The following is a 26,353-nucleotide window of genomic DNA, read 5'->3' as shown; positions in this document are numbered from 1 at the left end:
AAGGACATTATGCTAAATGAAATAAGCCATTCACAAGAGGACAATCACCACATGATTCCATATGAGGAATCTAAAGTAGTCAAACTCATAGAAAGCAGAAAGTAGAATGGTGATTGCCAGGGGTTGGGGGCAGGCGGAAGTGGGTAGTTGCTGTTCAAAGGGTATAAAGTTTCGATTACGCAAGATGAAAAAGTTCTAGCGACCTGCAGTATAACATTGGACTTACGGTTAACAATACTGTACTGTACACTTAATTTGTTAAAAGGGTAGATCTCATGTGTTTTTTTCACCACAATAAGAAAACAACAAAAAAAAGAGAGAGACTATATGGTGGGCGGGACAAACTTGGAAAAAGGACCGAGGAAGGGAAAAACAATCAACTGCTTACGAAACTTTTGATTTTGAGCATGAAAGAAGAAAAGAAGCTGAAAACACTAATTACTCAACTGGGTTCCCTGGAACACTATTCCCAAGAGATGGTACATTTTAGAAGAGTTCCATGACCAAAAAATTTGTGAAAAATTGCATATTGTTTCCTTCTTGGATGTTCACAATGAGATTAGTATATAAAAGCTTCTAAGAAGTCCTAGAATAAACTAGCCTATTTAACTTTCTTCAAGAAAGCATTTCTAAACTCATTTGACTCAGAAAAAGATTTTCTTTTATAAAATAAATATTAAAATCCCAAGGGATTCATGTTTCATGGAGAACAATGTAGGAAATGATGATTTGGGGAACTAATTTTAGGGACAGATTCCTGGGCAGGGCAGACCTGCCTACTGAGAGTTCCTCCTCCTGTTTCACAAACCCAAATAACCAACCAACATTACCCCTATCTTGCCTGAAATATTTAACTCCTTTTATAATGTGAAATTCCAATTAGACTGTCTAATAAACATCTTCCAGAAGAGCTCAAATATTAGTCATTTATGATTTCATGTAAATTAATGTGTTGTCAGTGTCACTGTGTATTGACAGAGTACTTTATAGTTTTCAAAACCACTTTAACACACATACACACATCCTTTCTTCAAGCTACACAATTAGTAGGTATAGTTAAGACTAAACCCAAGATTGGCTGATTCTAGTCTAATATCCTTTCTACTAGAACAATAGGTGTGCTAAACAATAGCTGTGGGAGGGATCCCTGAGACTTTTATAAAGAAATAGTTCACATAAATCAAATCATATGGTTTTTTTTAGATTAGGGGGGACTCAACCGATTCTACCCTTACAAATTTTCTCAGGACCATGGAGAGTAGACAAAAGAGCAGAAAAATGGCCATGTTTTAAAAAGATTACCCATTTTCTAATGATCTCATTTTTCACACTACAAAAATCTTTCATATGTAAGTGACCTAGACGAGTTATAAAGAAAACTGGATTTAGCAGCGCTTTCACATCTTAAGTGTTCGCTTGGCATCACTTCTAAAAATACCATTAAAACAGACAGAATGAGTACAGGTGCCCTCTTTTGCCCTTATTGTACTTAAATACTTTAAACTGTTCCAGTTTTTCACAGAAACACTGTTCAAAAGAATATAAGTAAAATTTAATCCTAACCTTTTACTCAATTTCAGGTTCAAAATCGTTTCATTATCAGAGAAGGTAATGGTAAAAACACCTCTTTCTAGACTAAAGAGAGAAACACCTTCAATCCTTTAAATAGAAATGCATCCAGGTGTTTACACCTTTAAAGGAAACTGAGTCTCTACATACATGTCTTGACTAACATCCAACTTGCATGTTGACAGATGGGCACTTATGTTAAATTTTCTTTTTATTTTTTTTAGTGTCAACTTCAACTATTTCATTATCCTTATATTAAAGATTCTGAGTGAAACTGAGTAGGCACTTTAAAAGACAAAAAAAAAAAAAAGAGAGCAAATCAACTATTAGTCTTGGACATATGGTTAGGAACCAACAGCACAGTTTAAATAGGCCAAGTTCAGCAATGATACAAATCAACATCTGTACAGCCTAATAACTTTCCAGAGCACTTCTTCACCTTCATTGTTTATCTGTGTAATAAACCTTAAGATTGTTAGGCTAGTGTTCTTATTACTCTGGGACAATAAAATCAAGCCTCAAAAGGTTAAGTAACTTGCCCAAGGTCACATCATGGCTGGGAGAAGAGCTAGGAGTATAAACTCAGATCTCTCAGTTCCTAAGCCAGGACACTTTTTTTTTTTTTTTTTACTACAGCCATGGTTCTGTGGGTGATGATGGCAGGAGTGGGTGTGGGACCCTTAGATACATAAACACCCCCCCCCGCATTAGTGTTCTAGGGAGCCTCTGTTACCCATGAGAGTGCATGCCAAGGCAGAAGAAATGCTGAGAACCCTGTGCTGGGTATCATACAACTTCGATATTGTCATCATAGGGATGAATAACCAGTTGACCAGTAACTGTTGAACATTAGCCATAAAATATGCATATATGTAAGCCTTAAAGGATTTATTTCAAGATGTTAATAACTTTTCTTTTGAAGTAAAAACTGAGGCATGAATTGTATTTGTCTCATTTATAATAATGTTCAATAACAAGGGTCATTATGACAGCAAAAACGCCAGTTTCACTAAACGTTATAATCCAGTGGACTTGCATTGGCTCACACTGACTTAAAAAAGGGTTTACATGAAGACAAAATAAAAATTAAAATCAAATGCAGAACAATTGCAAAACAAAATTTCAAATTCATTTTGTTAATATTCAAAATGACCTATAGACATACTGACAAATTCTGATATCAAACTCCAGATGTGCCCTGCTCTGTGCAGTATATGTTCACCTGAAAAGTTACATGAAATATGGAAACATGTATAAAACTAACTAAAGGACCTATAATACAACTCAGGGGTTCCTACGCAGGTCCGTGGAAAAATGACTTCATAGAAAAAGTGGGTTTAAAGAAACATTAGACCCTGGATGAGCAGCAGTGTTCGGGAAGGGAGTTCCATAAGCAGAGGCAGCTCTCATGTCAATTACAGGTGTCTTGAGAGTCTCCAAGCCTCTCCTAGATTCTTCTCTGTTGCAAATAAAGGGGGTTGGATGAGGTCATGCCCAAGTTAAAGTCTAGCTTTAATGTACTATAAGTGTCAAAGAATACTTTTTGATATGATAAACAGCAAAACCTAAACTTCTTTACTACTCAAGTGCATGCTTAACTAAGTAAAAAAAGAAAGCTGTGCAGAGTGCCCTCTGGTGGACAGTTGGACATGCCAAAGGGCTTCCCATCTGGAAGCTCTCAATCAGCATTCATTCAACAACTCATTCATTCATTCAAATATAATTAAATAATGTGTGTCCACTGTGTGTCAATTATTCAGTATACAGTAGCTAACACGAGAGACACACAGTCATTGACTGCCCTCATCGACTGCAGTCTAGAAGCATAGGTGGACATTAAAGCATTGCTTCCTTACAGAGGTATTTAATGCCACAAAGGAATAATAGATGGTATTATGACAATGATCTATGGGGAAGATGTAAGATCCACTGAAGAAAGGATTCCTAAAATTTTCACAATTAAGCTGAGACCTGAAGGAAAAGTGAGCTTTAGGCAGGCAGAGGAAACAGTATCCATAATCACCCTGTAAAATAGAGAAAAAGGCCAGTTGTGATTGGCTCAAGAGGAGGAAATGGGAGCTGAGGCAGAGGTAGTAATGTAGTACACGAAGGGTCATGTAGGCAGTGTTAATTAAGGACTTTGACCTTTAACCAAAGAGCAGTAGAACATAATCAAAAGGTTTAAAGGAGGGAAAGATGTGATTCAAATCATGATTTTAAAAGATCGCTTTAGTTTTTTAATGTAAAGAATGAATTGGAGTTGGGCAAAAGTTGAAATTGGAGTTGCTTCTAGTCCTTGCTCTCCCATATACCGTCCTAGTTTATTCTACACACTTACTGAGTGTCAGCCAAGTGCCAAGCACTCCCATCCAGACCTCTGGGCACAGGTGGCAGTCAAGATCATGGCAGCCGCGTAAGGAACTACCATTAGAAGCCTCTTCCACCTCTGCGAGTCCTCCCATTGCTACGCATACTATGGCGAAAAGCTTGTTGATGCGTAGATTTATCAGCCCACTCCAACAAGTCACATATTCTCGGGGGAGCCTAATTACTGCCATAGCAGGGGGCAGAAAGTTGCCCCAACAGCCTGGGCTGCCTTGTTCCTGTGACTTCAAAGAGCACAAGTTAATAAGTAGGATCCCCTCCCTCTAATGAGCTGAGTAAAATCATACAGGATAAATGCACTATCCCCCAGCTCCCTGTGTCCTCACTGGGGTCATTATTCAATTGATCCTTTGATTGCAGACTTGAAGGATGCACATTCAAATACTTTTTCCTGTGTTCTAAAATTGACGGTGGTGATGATTGTACAACTATGTAAATATATTAAAAACTGAATTGAATACTTTAAATTGTTGATTTGTAGGGTATATGAATTATATCTCAATAAAGTTGTTACCAAAACAAAAAGTTTTTAAATCACCTCTTCTTTAAAGATGATGACACGGATGAGTGAGATGACAGCAGAGATAAAAGTGCCAAAGCCATACGTGCAGCTGTTTCTGTAACTGTTGCATATCGGCATATTTTATATTCATAGGCGAGCCAGAAGTCTCTACGATGATGAGAAGAAATCAAGTCTATAAAGGTTGTATTTTCCCCATAAATCACTCCATCTAAAAGCTTAGCCAAAGAGCAGCAACAACAACAACGACGACGAAACATAAACATATAAACTCTCAAAAGAGATGTCTTTTTTCAAAAACGGTGGTTGGATATAAAAGAGGTTAATGAAATATACCAATCAGATCCTTCTTCATTTACCTCCCACAGTTTACCTAGGAAAGGTGCAGCCTGAGAACATACATACACCTTAAACAGTGCTAGAACTTCCATGATTCCAGACATTGCTGCTCTGCAGGAGGCCCTCTCCCACTCTCCGTATGGGGCAAACAGTGAAAGAGGAAAGGGCTGCAAACACGAAGCAAGTGGCCTGTAAAATGCCATCTATACTTGTTTTTGTTTTTTAAATCTGCTGATTCCACTGAATCTGCATTTATAATGATACAGAAAGCAAAAGAGATTCCTTTGGCCAGGAGGATAATAAAGGTTGAAGCTATTCAAAATAGTCAAGGCCTCGGTTTAAAAGCAACTTTAGGCTAACATTAGAATGAAGGAGAAAAAGACTATAGCATCTTGGAATTTGCAATAGCAAGGAAAAGGGATTGTGGGCACAGGTAGACACCTGCCACTGACTTTCAAAGCTTCAAAACCTTAGCTATGAGATTATTGCTAAAAACCTGGAAGGGTTATTCAGGAAAGAAGGGTGTGCCCGACAACAGAAATTCTCCATGGTCAATCAAGAACAGAGCCCCTGAGAAAGAAAAAGGGCATTACCTAAGGAAATACTAATATGCTTACATATAATGGGAGCTCTCTGGAAAGCTCAAAATTAAGCTTTAGAAGAAAGACACATAAATATAAAAGTAGAATCAACCTAAAAAAGCATCTACAGCAAACGGTGCAGTTAACAGAGGCTCAGAATGCCAGAGACAACAAAATAAGGTATTGCTGGCCATGTTCAAAGCAAGAAGAAAACAAGAGGATAGAGTAACAGTTTGGGAGAGAGGAGTGTAATATTCACAGAAGACTGGTGAAAAAGGAGCCCCACTCAAGATGGAAGCTGACTTCCTTCTCTTATAATAAAGAAAATGGTCTGCACCTTGGTCAGGGCAAACAAAGAGCATGAAGATGGAGCTGGGAGACAGGGAGAGAAAGGAATCCATCACTTTCAATGATTTCCAGTTCTCCCACTTACATGACTCTCATCCTAGGGCACTGAAGGAACTGATAGGTCCCTTTTGACACCATGTGGATGGAGATGGCATTCTTTTGTCCACAACAGTCCCACTCTACATGTGTCCAGTGAGTCACACTGTATATATTACTTTCTTGCTCAGTATCTCTTCTGGGCTTCTCAACAATCTAGTCGGATACACAAAGCTATTACTACTGCCCTCATTATACACTGAAACTCAGAATTTAAAAGTGACCTGCTCAAAATCACACAGCCCACCAGGAACAGGACCAGATCTAAACCTGGTCATCTGACTTTAGCCAGTGCCCTTTTCACTAACCAGTGTATCTTTTCACTGCATCTTCAGCAGAGCAACTGATAAAGTTCAAGCTACGTAATATTAACAACAGTGTAAGTAAACTTCCAGCAAGATGAATACTATTAACCAGCAAGTGCCAGTTAAGCATCTATTAACTGCCATATGACTCTGGCTGTTCAATCTTCAAATCTCATTTAATCTTCACACCACCCCCAGGAGGGAGTTGCAGATGAGGACCCAAGGCTCCCGGCACTGAGTAACTTGCTTGAGTCACCAGTGACTGGTGCAGCAAAGGTTTAACTGTAGTGGAATCTGTTCTAGCTTCAAACCCCATACTCCTTCCATTACAACTGACTGTTACCCTAAATGTTTATCAAGAACTACTCTAAGATATGGAGGGTATGGTTAACCCAAATACAATGAGCAGAAAACATTCAATGGCTTTCCTGAGTCTTGAGAAGTTTGATGTGCCAAATATATTTCTATAGCATGGCCTATGATTACGCTAACAAAAGAAAACCCACTTCTTTCTTTTTTACCTACGTCAAAGTCGTATGGGAATCAATGCTGAGGGCATGAGCATAGCAGGGGTGAGAGCAGAGGCAGGCAATAAAACAAATAGTGCCTGAATTTTCTATGATGCTTAAAGGGGTTCAAAGATTACTGTAATCCCTGGGATAAGTGTGTTTCCTTCTAACTAAGGAATAGGCCAGGAGGTTGTTAGGGTGAGAGCAAAGGAAAGATATAAGCATGAGCAAGTGGAACCTTCTTTTATCATCTCTAGGACCTACCTCCTGAGAAGTCTCATTAGTTCTGGCTTCAGAGGGGAACAAAGAAAGCTACTTCGATAGAGATGACAACATAAGCGCTCTTCAGGTTAAGTTTATTTCCTGGGATCACCAGTGATGGGGGCAAGAGCGGTCTAAATGTAATGGAATCTGGGGCTTCAGACTCACAAATGTATAGGCACTAGCAAGTCCACCAGCAGCGGTAGTTAAGAGAACACTCCACATAACACCATTTGTCAATTCAACAAAGGTTTATCAAGCATCTACTGTGTCTGTACATCAAGCAATGGGTAAGCTCTGTGGAGCTTACAGTCTGTAGGGGAATTACTGATACAGAAGGGGTGCTGTGGGCACTTGAAAACTAGGAATGGAGCTGAATGTTTATCACCCCTGAGTTTCCACTGATTCAGAGTGTTTCAAAATTCTGTAAAACTTCATTCATTTTAATTAAAAAACAAACCACCACTACTTACTTTTAAGGATCCCAGTAGATGCAGCAAATAGACTATTTATTTTAAGCACTGGCTTTTGTAATTTGATCTATGTCTTAAAGAAAATGTAATCTTGTTGACTATAAAAAAAATTCATCACCAATTGAAACTTTCACCTCCTAAGAAACTTAGGTCTACTACGCAAAATTAGTCAGTCAACCATAGAGAGTATAGGTGAAACTTTGTAATACAACATATTTACTACTTTACTTATTCTAGTCCAGTGTATGCCCCAAGAACAGCCTTTGCTGGAAGCATTAACAACCACTGTACAATTGCATAGGGAGGTGTTTAGACTTGATGTTCTCCCACTTGATCTTTTAATCTATCAATACAGGTCCCAGATTAGCTACTAACACCTTCTATTCCCCCCAAGCTTCCAAACAGCAGCAGAGCTGGAATTTAAGGGATTTAAACCTGTGTCTGTCTCCAAACCCAACTGAACACACCAATGCCCTAGAGCTCTACTGCCCCCTGTTTAGATGAGAGTTAGCAAATCTGAGTGCCTCTACTGGTCAGGTAGGTAACACCAATTAGCAAAGAGGCAGGTAATGGATATGTATATTTGGTATGAGCAGGAGAACTATGGGAGTTGGAGAGGGGACTGGAGGGGACAGCAGCTATTTGGCTCCAATGACTGCTACCACGTATGCTCTTGCACTTTTTTTTGGCCATGCTGCGTGGCATGTAGGATCTTAGTTCCCCAACCAGGAATTGAACCCGTGCCCCCTGCAGTGGAAGCACGGAGTCTTAACCACTGGAATGCCAGGGAAGTCCCTATGTTCTTGCAATTTTAAAAGAAACCAGAACTTCAAAATTTTATGTATACTCCTGAATATTAACATTAAATGTTAGTTCAAGTTTGTTTGTTTTAAGAGTACCACATGGGTCAAGCAGATTACCAGCTCTCAATCTTCGTTAACGTGCTGTTGGCATCATATTTTGAACAGCACTGGTTTGCTTTGCTAAATTCTGCAGTGTTATTTTCGTAAGTGTAACATCACCCTGGGGATGCGTGAGGCAGAAAGTTCATTAACGCCTTAAATACAAAGGGCACTCTCTTTTTCAGGCAGCCTAGATGGACTCATGGACTAATGTCATGTAAGGCAGAGCTGCTCACTTTGATCACAAGGTGCTTTTCTCCCCAGGGGCCCACAGAATAAATTTCATTTCTTTCCCATAGCAATTATACCCTGAGCAGTTGCTTACCCGTTTGTCAATGTCATTGTGTTGGAGCTGCACAAAGCGAGCGCTGATGGCTGCAATGTAACTCTGCTGATTGGAGAATGCCACGCGGCCAGCACCTTTGGGGTACTTCAGCTCTGGGTCCGTATCAATGCCAGCATAGCAGACACCGCCATACAAACGGTCCATGATCATTGCCAGTTCAACTGCAAGAAAATAAACACTGTTCGTTATAAATGTTTAGAAGGTACTCTTGCCCAGGAGAAGGAAGGACTATGTAAGGATCATGCAGTGTAATTAAGAAACGGAAAAGCCATGTTAAGTCTCATGAAGAGTGTCTACACCAGTCTTACAACTCAAGCAGGGGAGCTCCTCATAGGATATTTGAAAACAAAATGAAAAAAAAATTTTAAGAGTTTACATAATCAGAATTTCAGCAACAGTATAAAAGAAGTGATCTATCAGCAATCCTCCTGTTCTAATTTCTAACTGCTTAGTCCACTGGAGTGGGCCCTGGGTAGGCAAAGCATTTCAGGTACCCTAACAAGTTAATAAGAAACAGCTCTACTTACTGACCTCTAGGACTGAAAGCAATTACTAAAGTCACACTACTATATTAAGCTCAAGCTATAGGAAGAATTTAATTAAAAAAAAGAATTTAATTCATTTTAACTAGAGGCAATATGTTTACAGGCTTAAAGTAAATCTCTACAATTAAAAAAAAATAAAGATTTTAAGAGTATATACTCTCCCAATTGAGAACTCTCCATACTAACTTCTCACACTGAATTCTTAAATAATAGTACTAAAAATGATCACAGCAGCTATGGTTTATTGAGCACTTACAATGTGCCAGGAAACACTAAGCTGCTACAAAGGCAGTAAAAACATACCCATCCTACACCCTGCTATAAATCCAGAGGTCTGGTCTGCACACCTCACCATATTTCTTCTAAGTATACCTTTATATTGGTATATTTGCAAAACACCTGTACAGAAGGCACTTGGAAATTGGACCATTCCAAAGGTCTGATATTCTAAAATTGTCCTCATCAAAAGGTACCATGGAGAGACACATAGCAGTTACTTACCTGGATCCAAATTGCCTGAAGGTAATTGTTTACTTGATACTGGATGGCACCTCCTCCAGGTATGACCATTCCTTTCAGGCCACTCACATGGTTTAAGTCCAAAAGACTTAGTCCTACCCCTGGCGAACGACCCAAGAATCCACTTCCCTCAAACACCTACACATGGCATTTGGAAAGGAGCAGACAGGGAAGACAGATGATGACCTCGGACACAGCCAGTGTGCAAAGACCATCAGACAGTAGAGCTCCACAGGAATCAGTATCTGGGGAGAAGGAAAGGAGCACAACCTGGAGGGGTAGGGGAAGAACTCTGCAGCGGGTACAAGGGCTGAAGGGCTGAACGGTGTAAGATTTCTACAAACAGAAGGAAAGCCAAGTACTACTGGTTCCTGTAATAGGAAGCTGCTGAGGCAGTAAGAAAGCTATATCGCCAGACAGAAAGGCTGTCTTTCTATTCAACTTCTTCAAAATTTGTCCCCAAACCAGACTGCCTAATACTGGTAATTGTTTTCTAAGTGCCTGTTTCTAACTGGAAGAATGACTTCCAACCAAAAGGTAATTTTCAGAAGGTGAGAAAATAAACTAGCAATAATTAAGCCAGAGAATAAGTGATTTTAAAGACAGAACAGCAGAAAGCTATCCCAATGATCCCATTATGATCAGAATTACTGAGTCACATCAGCCAAGGGAACACTGCTGGTTAGAGCCCAAGTGAACCCTGACTGCAGTCTTGGGGCAGGATCCAGGAATCACACTCATTCAAACAATGCAATAAGAATCATGTGTGTACCCTAAATATCAGAGTTCAGTGGGTCCTCATACTTCACCCCAACAACTTCTGATGGCTTGGGGACTTCCTCACGTAGCTAACATTATTCCAGTTACAGAGAACAAGAAACTGAACGTGGGATTAATTCACTGCAGTCATTAATGAATTTCCTTTATTAGTCAAGTGGGCTTAGTAAAATATGTAACCTCAGGGCCTGGAAATTAAACACTAATTTTCCAAAGACCTGGTTTCCTCTGGAATGGAATAAGACAGTGAAAACTCCCTCAGCCTGGTGAATGGCCAGGAAAAGAATGTTGTCAAGGGACTGAATACACTTGTCTTCCACCCTTAGGAAGGATTCAAGAAAATACCTAATTTACAAAGAAGGTATACATACCAGCTGCGAGCCTGAAGCTCCAGCTGAAGAGAAGAGTTACCGTAACCACAGGTTCTTCTACTGCATCTTGGTCTCCAAAGGAACCTTAGGGATCCTCAGATGCCAGAGATGGCACCTTCCACAAGCACTTTGTGGATCTGGCTGCTGGAAAATCATCTTCACGTGCCAAAGATTAGGTCATGGCTGCTGCTGCTGGCAGTTACGTACTTTTGATAGGAAAAAGAAACCCTCATTCACTTCTGTTTTTATGAAAACTATATAAATAAATAATTTCCACTTAAAAGCTTATATACAGTCATTTTCTTGGCCACCCAAAACTCTGCAGGCATTTGGGCCAATGAAGTCTCACTCAAGTGAAGGGCAATTTGTTGAGAAGCTACAAGAAAGAAACCAAGGTGGCTAAAGGAAGTTTTCTGGGGGGGAAGAACATGAAGATTACCCATCTCTCTACCTTAATCTGTATTTTAACTACAAAAGTTCTAATACTGTGATGACCCTTGAAGGAAAGTAAATAATGACCAAACAACTGCTGTTTGTATTTGGTCCTTTACTCAATCAGCAAGTCTTCACTTTAGTGAATACTTCTTGCAGGCTAAACTCATGCTGGGCTCAAACACAATAGGTATGTCACCTAAGTACTAAACAGAGTTTTTAATTATTGAGAAAAGTAACCAGTTGGTAAAAACAGCACTAAAAAAAAATACTAACAATTCATCCACTACACAGGTAACTAACAAACACAGAGCAAGCTCTCCTCAAATCCTACAAATTCCCAATCCGAAAATATTTTTAATATGGAAGATACAAATTCACCTACAGATGTCATAATGTACCACTACTTTTAGAGACTAGGTTTTAAAGGGTTCTTTAGAGTGAGTATTATCAGTTAATGTAGGAAAGTCCCATATAAATTCCCTTCCTCTGATTAGGGGGGAGCTAAACCAAGAAGAGGGCTACCATTTTGACTACTTGGGAGGAAGAGAGAAAAAAAGCAGTAAGGATCAGGTAGAAATCAACTAAAACCTTCGTGGGTCTATCTATACCTTATGATCTCAATCCTGCTCAAGAAATGTGAGTCCTTGGGCTTCCCTGGTGGCGGAGTGGTTGAGAGTCCGCCTGCCGATGCAGGGGACACGGGTTCGTGCCCCGGTCCGGGAAGATCCCACATGCCGCGGAACGGCTGGTTCTGTGAGCCATGGCCACTGAGCCTGCGTGTCCAGAGCCTGTGCTCCGCAACGGGAGAGGCCACAACAGTGAGAGGCCCGCGTACCGCAAAAATAAATAAATAAATAAAATTAAATTAAAAAAAGAAATGTGAGTCCTTGATCAAGGAAGTGTCTTATCTGGAAAATGTAGTCAAACCACCTACTAAACCTAAGACAGTGAATCCTCATTCTAAACCATCCTCTGCAGAGGACAAGGACAGCGTAGCTCCCCAGAGCACGTTCTTAACATTTAACCTGAGGAAGATGAGGCTACCGGAGCAGGACATACAGGTAGAGGCTGAAATTCAGACAGATGGAGGTGACAGCAGGCATAGAGTCCATGAGGAAGTCAGGAAGCTCCAAACCACTTCTATTTTTTCCTTCCCATCCAGACAGTGTTCACGGCGTCTGTCTGGTCACCACAGGGGTGGGAAATTAGGAGTTCTGATAGCTATATCCAAGGGTATTCTGTACTTTGGATAAGATGTTCTGTGCTCTTAAGACAACTCAAGTCATCTCATAAACAACTGTTCCATGGTAACAGTACACTTCTATGAGTATAACCCACACATTGGTTCTTGTGATGAGCTTCACCAGGTCCCAGACTGGAGAAGGAAACAAGAATATTGCAGTTGTATGTAGTGTATAGCGTTTCCATGAATTCCTCTGGGTTGTGGTGACTATGCCCTGAAGGTGAATCTGAACCCCAACTGTGGTTCCTTGTTTTGCTCCTAATTCTTCACAGAGATCTGAAAGGGACTTCAGTTCATCAGAAAGAAAATCATGGTGACTCCCCATCCTGCCCCACCCCAGGATCCTGTTCCTGTCATTTAATTAGATTTCAAAGCTAGCCTAAGGCAATGTATAAGTCTGAGACACTATGAGAGCCAAACTGGGTAGAGCAGGAATGAGGATTCCTGAGGGAAATACTACACACAATTCTAAATTGTGAATCTAGAAGCTACATTTCTCCTCTTTGGAAATAACAAAGCAGACAGCAAAGAGGCATAAGGCACCTCAGGATTACAAGGGGTCTGGACTTCTGAAAGAAAGGAAAATTCAACTTGAAGGTGGACTTTCTGGGTTTACGATTGCTGAGTTGGTTCATGAGAGCAGTTCACACATCTTTAGTGGAGGAAATGTGCTCATTAGCTTCCACCCTGCATGAGACGTTGGGAAGTTAAGAATATTTTCAAATAAATGATATGAACAACCAACTAAGTAAGAAGGATAAGAGTTTTAACTTGATTAAATCGAGCTGGTACCAGATTGACTGTTACTGCTGTTACTGAGACAACAGATCTCAGATCTCAGCTTGATAAAGCAGCTTCCTTCTGTGCAAAGAGCCCCAAACTTGAAGTCTGGAGATCTGAGTTTGAACCTTGATTTTTTCACTTGTTGTGGTCTTGACTAATCACCCCCTTTGAACTCTGCTCCCTTATCTCTACAATGAAAAGTCTACCACTTATAACCTCACAGGGTTATCATGAGGATTAAACATACATGAGAGCTCTGAGCACACTGCTGGGCAAAGAGCAGTGCTCAAATGTTTAGTTTTGTCCAGCAGTTGTTTTTCCCTCTACTCATAAATCTTTGCTTAACATTTACTTGGCCTGGTTTCTGCTCCATAAGCACCAGTTCATCCCAGTCTTACTTTGGCTTTATGCTAATGTTGCTCAAACTGCCACTGATAGGGCAAACTTTGACATCGGCTGTGGGTGAGAGTTTGCTCTTTTGGAGGAGGAGCAAACAAACACAGACATTATAAAATCCTTAAGCCTAAGGGCAATGCAGTTAATCAAGTCAGTATGCCAATTCTGGAGTTTATCTGAGACAACTCATTCTGAACTTAGGACTTGGTGAAAGAAAAAGATTCTACAAAAAAAAAAAAAAAGGTGTCCACAATGTTCATTGCAGCACTATTTACAATAGCCAGGACATGGAAGCAACCTAAGTGTCCACTGACAGATGAATGGCTAAAGAAGATGTGGCACATATATACAATGGAATATTACTCAGCCACAAAAAGAAATGAAATTGAGTTATTTGTAGTGAGGTGGATGGACCTAGAGTCTGTTATACAGAGTGAAATAAGTCAGAAAGAGAAAAACAAATACCGTATGCTAACACATCTAATGGAATCTTAAAAAAAAAAAAAAAGGTTCTCATGAACCTAGGGGCAGGACAGGAATAAAGATGCAGACGTAGAGAATGCACTTGAGGACAAGGGAAGGGGGAAGGGTAAGCTGGGATGAAGTGAGAGAGTAGCATTGACATATATACACTACCAAATGTAAAACAGATAGCTAGTGGGAAGCAGCTGCATAGCACAGGGAGATCAGCTCTGTGCTTTGTGAGACCTAGAGGGGTGGGATAGGGAGGGTGGGAGGAAGACGCAAGAGGGAGTGGATATGGGGATAGATGTATACATATAGCTGATTCACTTTGTTATATGGCAGAAACTAACACAACATTCTAAAGCAACTATACTCCAATAAAGATGTTAAAAAAAAAAAAAAAGGTGTTGGCAGGGGGACTTCCCTGGAGGTCCAGCGGTTAAGACTCTGTGCTTCCACTGCAGGGGGTGCGAGTTCCATCCCTGGTCTGGGAACTAAGATACTACATGCTGCATGGTGCAGCCAAAAAAAAAAGAGAGACAGAAAGAAAAAAAAAGAAAAAGCTTCTAGTGCTGACAAACTTGACATACAGATGATTTCTGCCTGCTACCACTTCACTGAACAAAAAGGCTATGGTTATAATACTCCTATTTCCTTAATCATAAATCAGGATGTGATTCCTAATACATGTGGACTACCAGAATGTTTGCAGAATGTCTGAAATAAATGCTCTTAGAAAAATTCATCATGTATGTTCTCTAGATGTATGTCATACCTTACTGAATATTTACCTCAAAAATTTTTTTCCCTAGAATTTCCATAGAAAGCCATCCTCACAACAGTGAGTGGGGGGAGTTGGGAGGCGGGAAGGTGGAGAAGGAAATTTCAGGATCCATCACAGAATATTAGCAGGGGAGAAAAAGACAGGAAAGAATCATCAGAGCAATAGTTAGGAAGATGGGAGACCCAAAGATGATGGGCAAATGGTAGGCTCTAGGAACTCAAGACTGATCTGTTCTGCAGGACCTGGTCAGATAAACCGTCAGAAGGAATTCATAAAGTGGAGGAACAGCTCACAGATGCCTCTAATTAGAGAGGAAGACTGAGGGTTTTTCAAGCCTGATCAAAATTGGAAGTGGATGGGTCCCAAAGCTTGATCACTGAGGCAGCCCCCAAATGAGATGTCTAAGCCAAGAAGCTAGAGTCAGAGAACACTCACGTTTACAAACCAGGGAAGAACACAGGGACCAGATCCTTCGTTTTCCACTTTTTCCTGGTGGTCTCCTCATAACCCCCAAGCCCTTAGCTGGCACTTAGTTGCTCTCAGAGCAAAGAGATGTGGTCTGGAGAGGTTTAATGTCACAGGGATACGCAACAGCGATATCTCCATACTGAGATTTAGGAAGACATGCTGCTTACAACACTTGAATGAAGAGTGGCAACATGCTGTTGCACGTCCAGGTAGTAGCGGGAGGAGAGACAGACCAGACAGACAGACCACCCCTTTCCCTGTACTGACTTCTCTGAAGAATATGTACTCTTTAGCCACACGGTGGCATGGCGAGTCCACCCACGGCCTTTCCTAGCGTCGGGGTGGGGAGAAGTGGGGAGTGGAAGGAAAGCAAGATGGAGAAACACCAGGAGACTTCAGGCAAACCATCCTCGGCTTGCCACTGTCACTGACAGGAGTGATGGAAGGGAGAGACAAGAGACGTAGAAATGTGTATTATTTGACTTAGAGAAGGCAACAATCAGGCAGTCCAACTTCGGGGAAACTCATCTAGATTTTCCACTGATATTTTCCCATTTTCAGGCTAATTTTTCTAGGCCCCTGATTTTTTCCAACCTGAAGTTTTAAAAGTCACGCTTGTCAAAAGGTCAGAAGGAGCAACCTAAACTCCTCAGTCAAGACAATACCACTTAAAACAGGTTGCCTTATTTCTTTAGAAGTGTTTCTGCACTTCTATTCGGTGGGATAACTATATTTAGAATAACTTATTAGTGATAATGGTCCCTGTCTTACAATGGGAAAATGTCAAAGATAAAAAGCCTCACAAGATCCAAAGGAATAATTCTTGAGTGATAACATTTTAGTCACTGTAAAGTGCTGAAGGACCATTTTTGGCCCAGGATAAGGTGAAAATCAATCTGGACACATAAAATGTCACCTGTTGAGTCTCATCACTGATATCTAGTCTAGGATCACCTTGTATATAGTGCCTGAAATAGTTTTAAGACTTTTCAGAATTCATAACCACGACACCCCTGGAAATAATAAAAAATGCCCTGAAGTATTTAAAAACCAAAATTTGAGAATCATTATGTTAAGGAGTATAATTTAGCATCCAATTAACTGAGTTAGTATTCTATTCATACATTTCTCATTTTCTTCTGTTCTGAAATCTTTGATTCTGTAGATGACGACTTGTTCAACATGATAGTGGGATGTCCATTCAGTGTGGCATGATGTGCACTTTCTCAGTGCCAGTAACACAGTGCGTGCTCAATACGTTTATTATTCAAGTGAACTGCACTGTATTCAATTTAAGATTGTCTAGCAAAGTCAAAATGAATTCTTTTAAAAACAGTCTTCTATTCCAAGACACACACCAATCCACAAAGCTCAGTGTGTTCCAAAGAACTCTTTTCATCTAGATTACGTGGCCTCCAATCTGGAAGTCTTGGATAGACAGAGTAAAATTCTAAGATGCTAATGTAGATTGTTTAGCCTTCTAGAAACTAGCTACACTTATAGGAGGTGCTGGCATGGGGGAACACTGCCATTAGACCAAGTGACTGTAGATTACTAGCCAATAATGGCAAAAACAAAATTTTAAAACAAAATAATTTAGCTTACGTTAGAGAAAAAAGAACTTTGAAATTTACAAATTATGTACTATCTAGGCAGGGAACACAAAATCCCATTTCTGACTAGATAACTAAACATAATTCTTGTTTAACCGTAGAACTTGCAGCATCTTATAGACACAGAATGTTAAAGAAAGAATATAATTTAGCATCTTGGGTTTCCTGTCTTGCAGTGTCAGTGCAATCATAAGAACAGTGTGAAAAACATATCATCACAAGATTTATAGAGAGAAAAAGATATAGAGGCCCACACCTATCCTTTCAAATGATTTAAACAGAAAGAATGAAGAGTGGCTAATAAAAAAGGGAATTTAGTTTATAAACTATTGTGTCTGTGACTTAAAAACAGACATAAGAGGTTAAAGCCAGTTCTGTTATCTTTACAACTGTGGGAACTTTTCTTTCAGAAATTTTTTTTTTCAGATTCCCAGATAAGAAAAAAGGAGAGGGGCTGAGATATTAAAACTAATTTGTGCTTGTATTTAGTTGCAGAAAAGAACAGCTAGAATACTAGCAATGAATGTCCATTTTTGTAGAATCCATTTGCAGTTAAAACACTATCAAAGGGGACTTTTCTCCCTCTCCACTCCTAAACACACCACCAGTTAGAAAAAGCCAGGAATATTACACAGTGCCCCCACCCACATTTTGTTTTTTTTAAAGCACAAGCTGTTTAGAAACAAAGGGCTGCATTGGCCCTCATCTCATAATGCTGTTCACGTGCGAGTTAGCCCTGCTTAGACTTTATTTTCTGACAGCAGATGAAGGGGGAAGCATCTCTGCTGTTTTGCTTTCCTTCTCTGGGCAGGTTTTCCATGAGAATGAGAAAAAGACCCAGTGATGCTTGACTTTCTGAAGTACCATAAGATTACAAACTCCACAGTCATGATTAATATGTTTAAAAGTCCTTCAAAATGGAATTACGAATACATCTTTATACAGACCTAAAACTTATCTTTCAGGAGTAGATTGGAGTTGAGATTTGAATAAATATGTTAGAAATGTTGAGGAACATTCAGAATTAAGAAGTCCCCAAAGTCATAGAGCCAAAGAGCTGTAGGTACATTTTACAATTCTGTTTCACAACTTGATTTTAATGACCTCTGCTTTTTCTTTTACTTTTTAAGTAGAACTAAGTCTACTTCCTTACACTAACGTAGAGAAAACACTGTCCTTTTTGCTACTACAGCGGCAACAGCTACCTTATTTTTTCATCTTATTTAAAAAAAAATAAACTCAACTATTTTAAGCATTTTGAAAACTCTGTTCTTACAAATAATTTTATTATATTCCACGGGCAATCACACTAATCCACAACCAATTAGATTTGTCTTTGGATTTAAATATTGAAGTCATCAGCACAGCATCACTTTAAATGCCCCAGTCAATAATGATTCTGCCCAATCCCAGCAGGCACAATTATTTCATCATTGGAAAGGTACTTAAAAAACAAAAAACAGGGGAGCTTTCAAGAAGTCAAAATAAAGATGCTCAAATACATACCTCACTTTTCAAAGTACATAAGAAAAAATAGGAACCTGTTTCACTTGGGAAAAGTTCAGTTTGATTCCCAGTGACACAATTTCTAGCAGTGGTTTGGTTCCTCACTGACTAAGTGGGCACACAGCTGCACTGGACAGATTTCTGATGGGGTGACTTCTTTTTCTGTCATACGTAACAATGCTAACTGGCGTAAGAATGCACACTGCCAAATGTATTGTTATTATTTTAAAAATAATTGGTTGAACAGGGAGGCACTAATTAGAATTCATCCCTCTGAAATAACAATTTAATGAAATTCACTCTTGTACCATAAGAAAATACAACGTCTTGGGAGAAAACATTTAAGGGTCAGCTCAGTGAAACTGACCTGACAGCCTTCTTTTTGGAGATTGTGCATAGCTGACCAGAAACCTAGAAAATATTGAAGACTAAACACATTGGGGATTCTGTTGTTGGTTTTGTTGTTGTGGTGTTACTATTTCCACTCACCAGCTCGAAGGGGTCGTGGAACTCCCCCAACAAAGATAGTTTTTCTGGGGTCCAAAGGCTGAGAACCATCCATTACAAAGTCACTGTCACTTAGGTTCCATGGTCGAATTTGCACCTGAAAAAAAGTCGTTTACTTGGTCCTTACTTCATTTCCATCAACCCCAAATGAGAATAAGGTGACTAAAGACAAACCCACTGATTTGTGCATTTTACAACATACACAACCCAAACAAAATCCAGTTATTAGTTAATGTAATCTGCATTAAGTGCCTTCCAATAGAACTCTTGGGGAATCTACTTACAGGTATTAGACTCAACACTCTAGACATATACCATGAAACCTTCAGAAACCACCTGTGGTTTAAAAAAGGGCAGTCTTTTATAGATAGAGTCTGGGTTTTGAATTTTAACACATGTTAGACTGTTTATAACCTGTCACATTACAGCACTTAGTTTTTTAAGAGCTCACCTAAAGAGGGACAGGAACATTGGGAATATTTTCTAAAAATTATCCATATGTCTGGATTTTAAATGATCACCCCCTAAAATTAAAACATTTCTCTTTCAGCAATATGATTTAACACAGTTTAACACTTATCAAGTTAGCACACAATTACCAGCAATATCAAATCCTGAAGGTCACAGATTTATCGACTTTTGGTTGATCTGATTTTCCTAAACAAGTCTGGTTAAATAAAGGTAAGCCCAGGAAATGAAGCAAATTTTCAAAGAATAGAAAAAGAAATCTCTATGACATATTTCTCACTGGTAATGTCTCTTCACTGGGATTCTGACTTCCTGCCCATAGTTTACACTGTTTTACCATTATCATATAAAATAAGGTATTCCATCCGAATCGTAACCTTAAGGCATATTCCTTTCAATCCATAACCAAACAAAACAAAACAAAGAAAGCACAAAAAACCCTCTCATACCGAAAGGCCAGTTTCAGCACTGCCTGAAAACCAACCAGTCGCTCAGCTGGCCATGCGCGCCGGGAAGTAGGCCAGGTATAGAAGCAGAGAAAATAGTGTCGGTCTTTAAGGAACACCCCTCTCCTTTCCCCTCATCAATTAGGATAGGAAACAAAACAGCTGAATTTTCATTTTCTTAGTGTCAACAAAATTCATCTTTTTCCCCATTACTCAATCAACAACACAATGCAAGGAAACACATATGATAATTTCTTATGTGGCCTGGCTATATCCAGGAGTACTCCTATTTGAAAGGTAGTAAATCTGTCAATTATACTTTCAAAACATCTTGGGTCATCTCTAACACTGGCATCGCTCAGTTAGAAGCAGGCTACACGTTCCTTATGATTGTTACAAAATGTACCCCCCCGCCCCGCAGCTTTTTGGGCTTTTATGACACAGTTGCCTTCACCAGTTAGCCAGAAGCCATAAAATCTCCACTTCTTCCCTAGACCCTAAAACCTTGGACCTGTTTGTAATTCTGTTAACACTCAGGCATCTGCTCTACCTTTATCACTTAAAAAAAAAATCCAGTTCTTTCCTTGTAAAATTTGGTCTGTTTGACTAAATTATTGTTCCCTTGACATTTACCACAAAGGCAGATTCACCAATACCATAAAACACCACTTTCAAATGCCTTCATGAGGGCCCATTATTAATTTTTAATTAAAAACACAATGTCCTGACACTAAGAAAAAGGATTCTAACGTCACCAAAAAAAAAAAAAAAAAAAAAAAAGTAGGGCAAATCTTTTTCTACACAGAGCCCTCTCTTCTTCTAGTCTCATCCTTTATTAAGTAGTTAAGGCAGCTTCAGGACCAGGTAATTCCATTAACTTTATGATAACTGAGTTTGCTCATATGGCTCACAAATGAAAACAATTCCTGTGTGGTATCCATAGTGTTCTGGTTTCGTTTAATCACAAGTACAGAAAATGTAGCCTTGTACAATAGCTGGAGGTTACTGCTGCTCAAAAGAACTCTGCAGACGATCTCAAACCTGCCTGTTGAGGGTCTCCATAGCTGCCTCTTCTTCCCTCTGACACCCTCCCACCCCCCTTCATTACATCACACACAACCCATTCCCTTACCCTATTCTTGGTAAAAATACAGGAAGAGGACTAGGGAGACAGTAATGATTAATCCTATTCACAAAACCCACATTTCCCAGCTGCCACCACAGAACAGCTCCTCAGAGCTCACACCACTGCAGATTCAGAGAAATGTCAACACAGGCCAACATCAGTACACTCTAAGAGCTAAGCAAAAAGTAATACTGTGGTACTGTTTGCACTGAGAAGTTCCATTCACACTCTGGTTTCTCTCTGAAATATAAGACCATTCTCATACAGGCATGTTCTCCATCTTCTAAGGTTTATTCTCAGGGTCTAATATCCATGTTCTATCTTTCTGACTCACTCTTCCAAAAAAATATATATACGTGTTTCTCTACTCTTTTAATCCCGTACTTTATAAGCTGACTCAGATATTTTGTAGAAGGGGTAGAATATAAGTAAAAGAACTGTTTTTTTTATTATCTTTATTTCTTTAATAATTTTTGAGAAAGGATGAAATTAGATCTCTGTCCTAATTCAACATAAACTTCCCCTGGCAAAACAGCTTTTACATACATAGGGATTACTCTGTGTGTGTGTGTAACAACTCTTGCAGGATGTTGTCAAATAGGCTATACTGGGCAGTAAAAGCCACAACATCCTAAGGACAAGGATAAGGTGAAGAATGGTGAAGATTACCTTAAATGAGCCTGACATGGTTTCAACACTGCCTCCTGAAGAAACCTGACCACATTTGATTACAAAGGTGACCCTAGGAAGAGGCTATCTGGGAGGGGGCACCCACTAGCCCTTTGGCCATGCCATGACCGGATACACAAAAACAAATGTCTGTAGGGCCAGACAGGCAGCATAAACATGTCAAGCTACCAGGACAACTGGTTAGTAGGCAGGCAGTGACACAATGGAGTAAACCACTCCTTTTATTTATTTTTTTAAATTTTTATTTTCTATAGTTGATTAACAATGTTGTGTTAGTTTCAGGTGTACAGCAAAGTGATTTAGTTACACGTATACATGTATCTATTCTTTTTCAAATTCTTTTCCCATTTAGGTTATTACAGAATACTGAGCAGAGCTCCCTGTGCTATACAGCAGGTTCTTGTTGGTTACCTATTTTAAATACAGCAGTGTTAAACCACTCTTTTTAAAGGAAGCACACACCTCTCAGCTCCAGCTAGAAGTTATCATTTGTGAATGTGTTGTCAGACTTTTCCATTTCTCAAAAGTAGCTAGAAATTCAGATTTTTACATGAAACTTCAAGATTTTTGAATGCTGGGAACTAATTCAAATGTATAAAGTCACTTGTACACGCTAGACAAAACTATCTGCAGGCCAGATCTATCCTGTGGGCCCCAGTCTGTGATTTCTGGTTAGAAAGGTTTAGTTACCATACAGCTCCTCACAATGGAATGTTTTATTGCATAAACACTTACGAGACAAAATTAAAAAATGGTTTTTCTTTAGTTTCTTTTTTAAGCATGTATTCCTGTGGAAGTTCTGGTCAGGACCATAAACCTACTTTTAGCTGAATTATTTGTCTTCTAAATTTTTATCTCCTTAATTAATAATTGGCTTTGTATAACTGCTTATCTCCAAAGGCAAAATCTCTTTAAGGATAAAGGCAAAAACCAAACATAAAGCTTGGTAGTATAAATATACCAATTTATACCATAAAGTGACTTCAACAGCCATCAAGAAATCTAAAAGAACAGCCGTCAAGAAATCTAAAAGAACATAACATTAATATGTAATAGCAACAGTTAGTACTAAAAGCACTAATTTTCCTTTTCAAGGTTTCCCAAAGTGTGTTCTGTGAAGTGTAGATCCCTAGGGTTGTGTTTCCTAAAAGCAGTGTTTAGGAAAAAGTTATAAACTTCCTTCTTGGAGCTTCACAGCAGACACTGGTGTATATTAATTAAAGGCTCTAAGAAGTTCTACAGGAAATGAATCTATTCGAATGTTGTTTAAGCCAGCATTTCCAAAATTACTTCCATGGAACCTATTTTTTTGCGTAACACCTATTCATATCCACACTTTGGGTAATACTGCCCTATTATATCTTACTCTTAGTATGTATCAAAATATGGCAATAATAAGGTTGAACTAATTGAACAAAACATCATAGAAATTTCACTCCAATCAAGGCCTTTTCCTCACTTATTTCCTGCTATTGCTCTCAAAGAGTTAACTAAAATTTCATCCTGGTTAAAACTGAAAGTCATTAATAGGGATAGGATTAGGCTAATTTCTAGGAAAAAAATTTAAGAAATGCAATAGAGGTCACTTATTTTGACAGGATGCTACAAGATAACATCATTTCCTAAAAAGACAATTTCACTGAAAATTTGCAAAAGCCTCTAAGTTAAAATTAAATATAAAATGCATTTTTATTGTATCTTTAATAACAGCATAAGAGAAAACATACAGTTTTAGTAAGAACAGTTTTAAACACAAGCCTTAGGACTTCAAGTTTCTGAACATGACCAAATCTCCCTATAGCTCTAGCATTCTCTCAGTTTAGCCCACTATTTAGAATTTAGACATTATCTACCAGTAAATAATGTTATCTTGAGCTCATTTTAAACATCTCACCCTATATGTGGTCTGGTGCTCTCCTTAGGTTACAAACATCTACCACGTGAAGGGTCTACTGCACAGTGCCTTCCTTTTCATTTGTTGGGCTCAAAGCAGCTCCAAAAAGCAACCGAACTGTTCAGAGTCAACAGTGCAATCTGGTGGCTAGTTCAGGAAATCACCTGACCAAATCCCCCTTCCCTGCCATCTGATCTCTTTCCCACAAAGTATCCATAAAGCTCATAGCTCAGCATCGCCCCAACCCCACCCCATTTCCTTTTTCCTCTTTTCAACACTCTTCAAACTCCTACTCAAGCTCTTCAGGAAAAAGTCTCCATTTTTCTCTCCCTAATCCTACAATCCTTTCAATGTACATGAATCAGAAAAACAATAGTGCAGAACCATCAGGACTGCTCTCCCCAGTAAGCAGCAGCATCCCGGCTCTTCTGACAACCAGGATGAGTCAGCTAAACCTAGGTCCGCTGATACAGCTGCAACAGCTCAGCTGCAGTGGTAATGAACTCAGACCCACCCCAGCTGTCAGCAATTCTATTTTAAGAATCACAGACCTCACAGAATGACTGGAGTGCCCCACAGTATCACAAATAAACTAGTTTGTGGTTTGTGAGGCATCTTTATCTCTTCCACGTGTAAGGGGTTGTTTTATTATTATAACCACCAAAACCAACAGCCGTAACAGCAATAACTGTGGTTTGGACTCTTCAAAGTATATTCACATTTGGTATCTCATGTCAACCTAATTTTCAACACATAGCTCCCGAACAAACGGCTCAGCCACCTTTGTGGAGCTTAGATGCTACCTGTGATTCTCAAAGGCTGCCCTCCACCCAATAGAGAGGATAAGAAGACGCCCTCCCTGTACCTTCTGCGGTAAGTGGCCAGAAAGAAACTTAACAGCTGCTCAGAGGCACTGGCCTTGATGAGACTTCTGTACCCTGGGCAGCTCTGGGGCCTCCAGGCAGAACTCCACTGGGACTCAAAGCAAAAAGCTCTCACTGTCACACTAAGACTATTCCTCAGATACCAGTAGATCACAGGCCCCAAAGAACCTCAGCAAAATAGCCTGGATTCTTCTTAGACAGGAAGCCGAAAGTAACCCTGGGAAATTCTCTTACACTCTCCCAGGATGCTCCACACCCACCACCAGCATCAAGAAACAGTGCAGGTACAAAAAGGAAATTGCTGCCATCCGCACCAGGCTACACAGCCTGATGTGTGGAAACCACAGGCTTACAGCCCCACTGGGAACTTCAGTTACTGTTGAACAATTCAAACAACACTCTGTATACTGTTTCATAAGGGCACCCAGTACAAAAACAGAGCATGCATAAACTGTGCCCCGAAAATGGTGATGTACATCCTTGCTCTATGCTTGATATAATAAAGCCATTATCAATTAGATGCTATGATTAATACCCGTACTTACAACCGTAAGATTCAAAGAAACGTCTTCCCTCCAAAAGCTTTCCAGACTCCCTCAAGAACACCTGACCACTTTGCTTTTGAGCCACCCCACATCAACAACCATCTATAATGCTTCCATCATAGCACCTGTGACTCCTTACTCCACTTACTATTCACTTGGCTATTTCCCTCCATGGGACTCTGGGGGCCTCTAAGGCTGAGACCATATCTCTGTGTGGGTCCCAACTGCCCAGCACAGCACCCAACCCGTAGTGAGTGCTCTGTGCTCCTCAGCATGCTGGTGAATTAACGAAGGTTTTCCCGAGGGGCAGACAGTGTTGCTGTAAGAACTTGTCCAGCAGCTGCCCCTCTATAGCTCCCCAATCACTCTCCTCACTCCACTGAAAGCTACCTTCTAGAGGCATGGAAATACACTGTCTGGTCACCAGTGGGTACGCCAGGGCTTGGGCCTAATCAGTGCAAATTTCTGATGCCACTAGGTGACGCACGCGGTGATCAGAATCATCTAGTGCTCGTCATCACTTCTGATATTCCCGCATCACTTAGAAAGTATAAGCGAGATAGATGATTCCCTTTTGAAAGAAAGAAGAAACTAGCAGTTTTGAGCACCTACACTGCACCACTGTGCTAGGCATTTTACATACACTGTCACATTTAAACTCACCATAACTGTTATGCTGTAAAAATTATCTCTACTTTAAAAACAAGGAAACTCAGACTCAGAAGTGTGACAGCAACTCAGGACTGAAACCCAGGTTTATCTGACCCCAAGTCTATAATAGACACTCTTTCCACTGCAATGATGCTGTGTGCCTGCAAGGCTCCCTGTCCTCCAGGCTACTGGCCACCAGCTCTGCTTCCCAAGAGTCTCCTGGAAAAGTCAAAATGCATTTTTATTTGTGAATGATTAACCTCTCTCTTCTTTCCAATCTCATTTGGCCCATTTTCAACACATTAAGAAATGACCCATAGACTCTTCTCAAAGCTACTAAACAAAACTAGCAGTTAGAAAAGCTCAAATATGATTTGGCAATGAAACTGGCTATTTTAACTTCTAGGTTCATAGCCTCAGGCACTCTTGCGCTGCAGCCAGACAATTTTGTCCAATGTCTACATAAATGTGTATTTTCAGTTCCATGGCGCTAGGGCAAGGATGTTGTCACTGGCATGCCGATCACTCAAACTCTTGAGAGGAATGTACACATAAAAGTTCACGTTACCTAAGTTTTTCCTGGGAAGAAGCCTATTCTTTGAG

General features: G+C 39.8%; 1 protein-coding gene across 4 annotated transcripts in view; it reads right to left on the bottom strand.

The window, feature by feature from the left end:
- The window catches only part of CPEB3 (cytoplasmic polyadenylation element binding protein 3), a gene marked incomplete at its 5' end in the record, with an annotated part of 146,947 nt that overhangs the window by 10,880 nt on the left and 109,714 nt on the right, over positions 1-26,353 (bottom strand). For 3 of the 4 annotated variants that reach the window (XM_079899269.1, XM_079899271.1, XM_079899268.1), the window contains 2 exons: positions 8,614-8,795; positions 19,029-19,143. In XM_079899269.1, coding sequence (XP_079755395.1) covers positions 8,614-8,795; positions 19,029-19,143 — 297 coding nt within the window. Of the gene's footprint in view, positions 1-4,331; positions 4,625-8,613; positions 8,796-19,028; positions 19,144-26,353 lie in introns of those variants that run through there. The other variant, XM_079899270.1, reaches the window with a different exon arrangement.

This window comes from Stenella coeruleoalba, assembly GCF_951394435.1.
Source record: "Stenella coeruleoalba genome assembly, chromosome: 16".
Lineage (NCBI taxonomy): Eukaryota > Metazoa > Chordata > Mammalia > Artiodactyla > Delphinidae > Stenella > Stenella coeruleoalba.
This window is presented reverse-complemented; position numbering and strand designations above follow the sequence as displayed.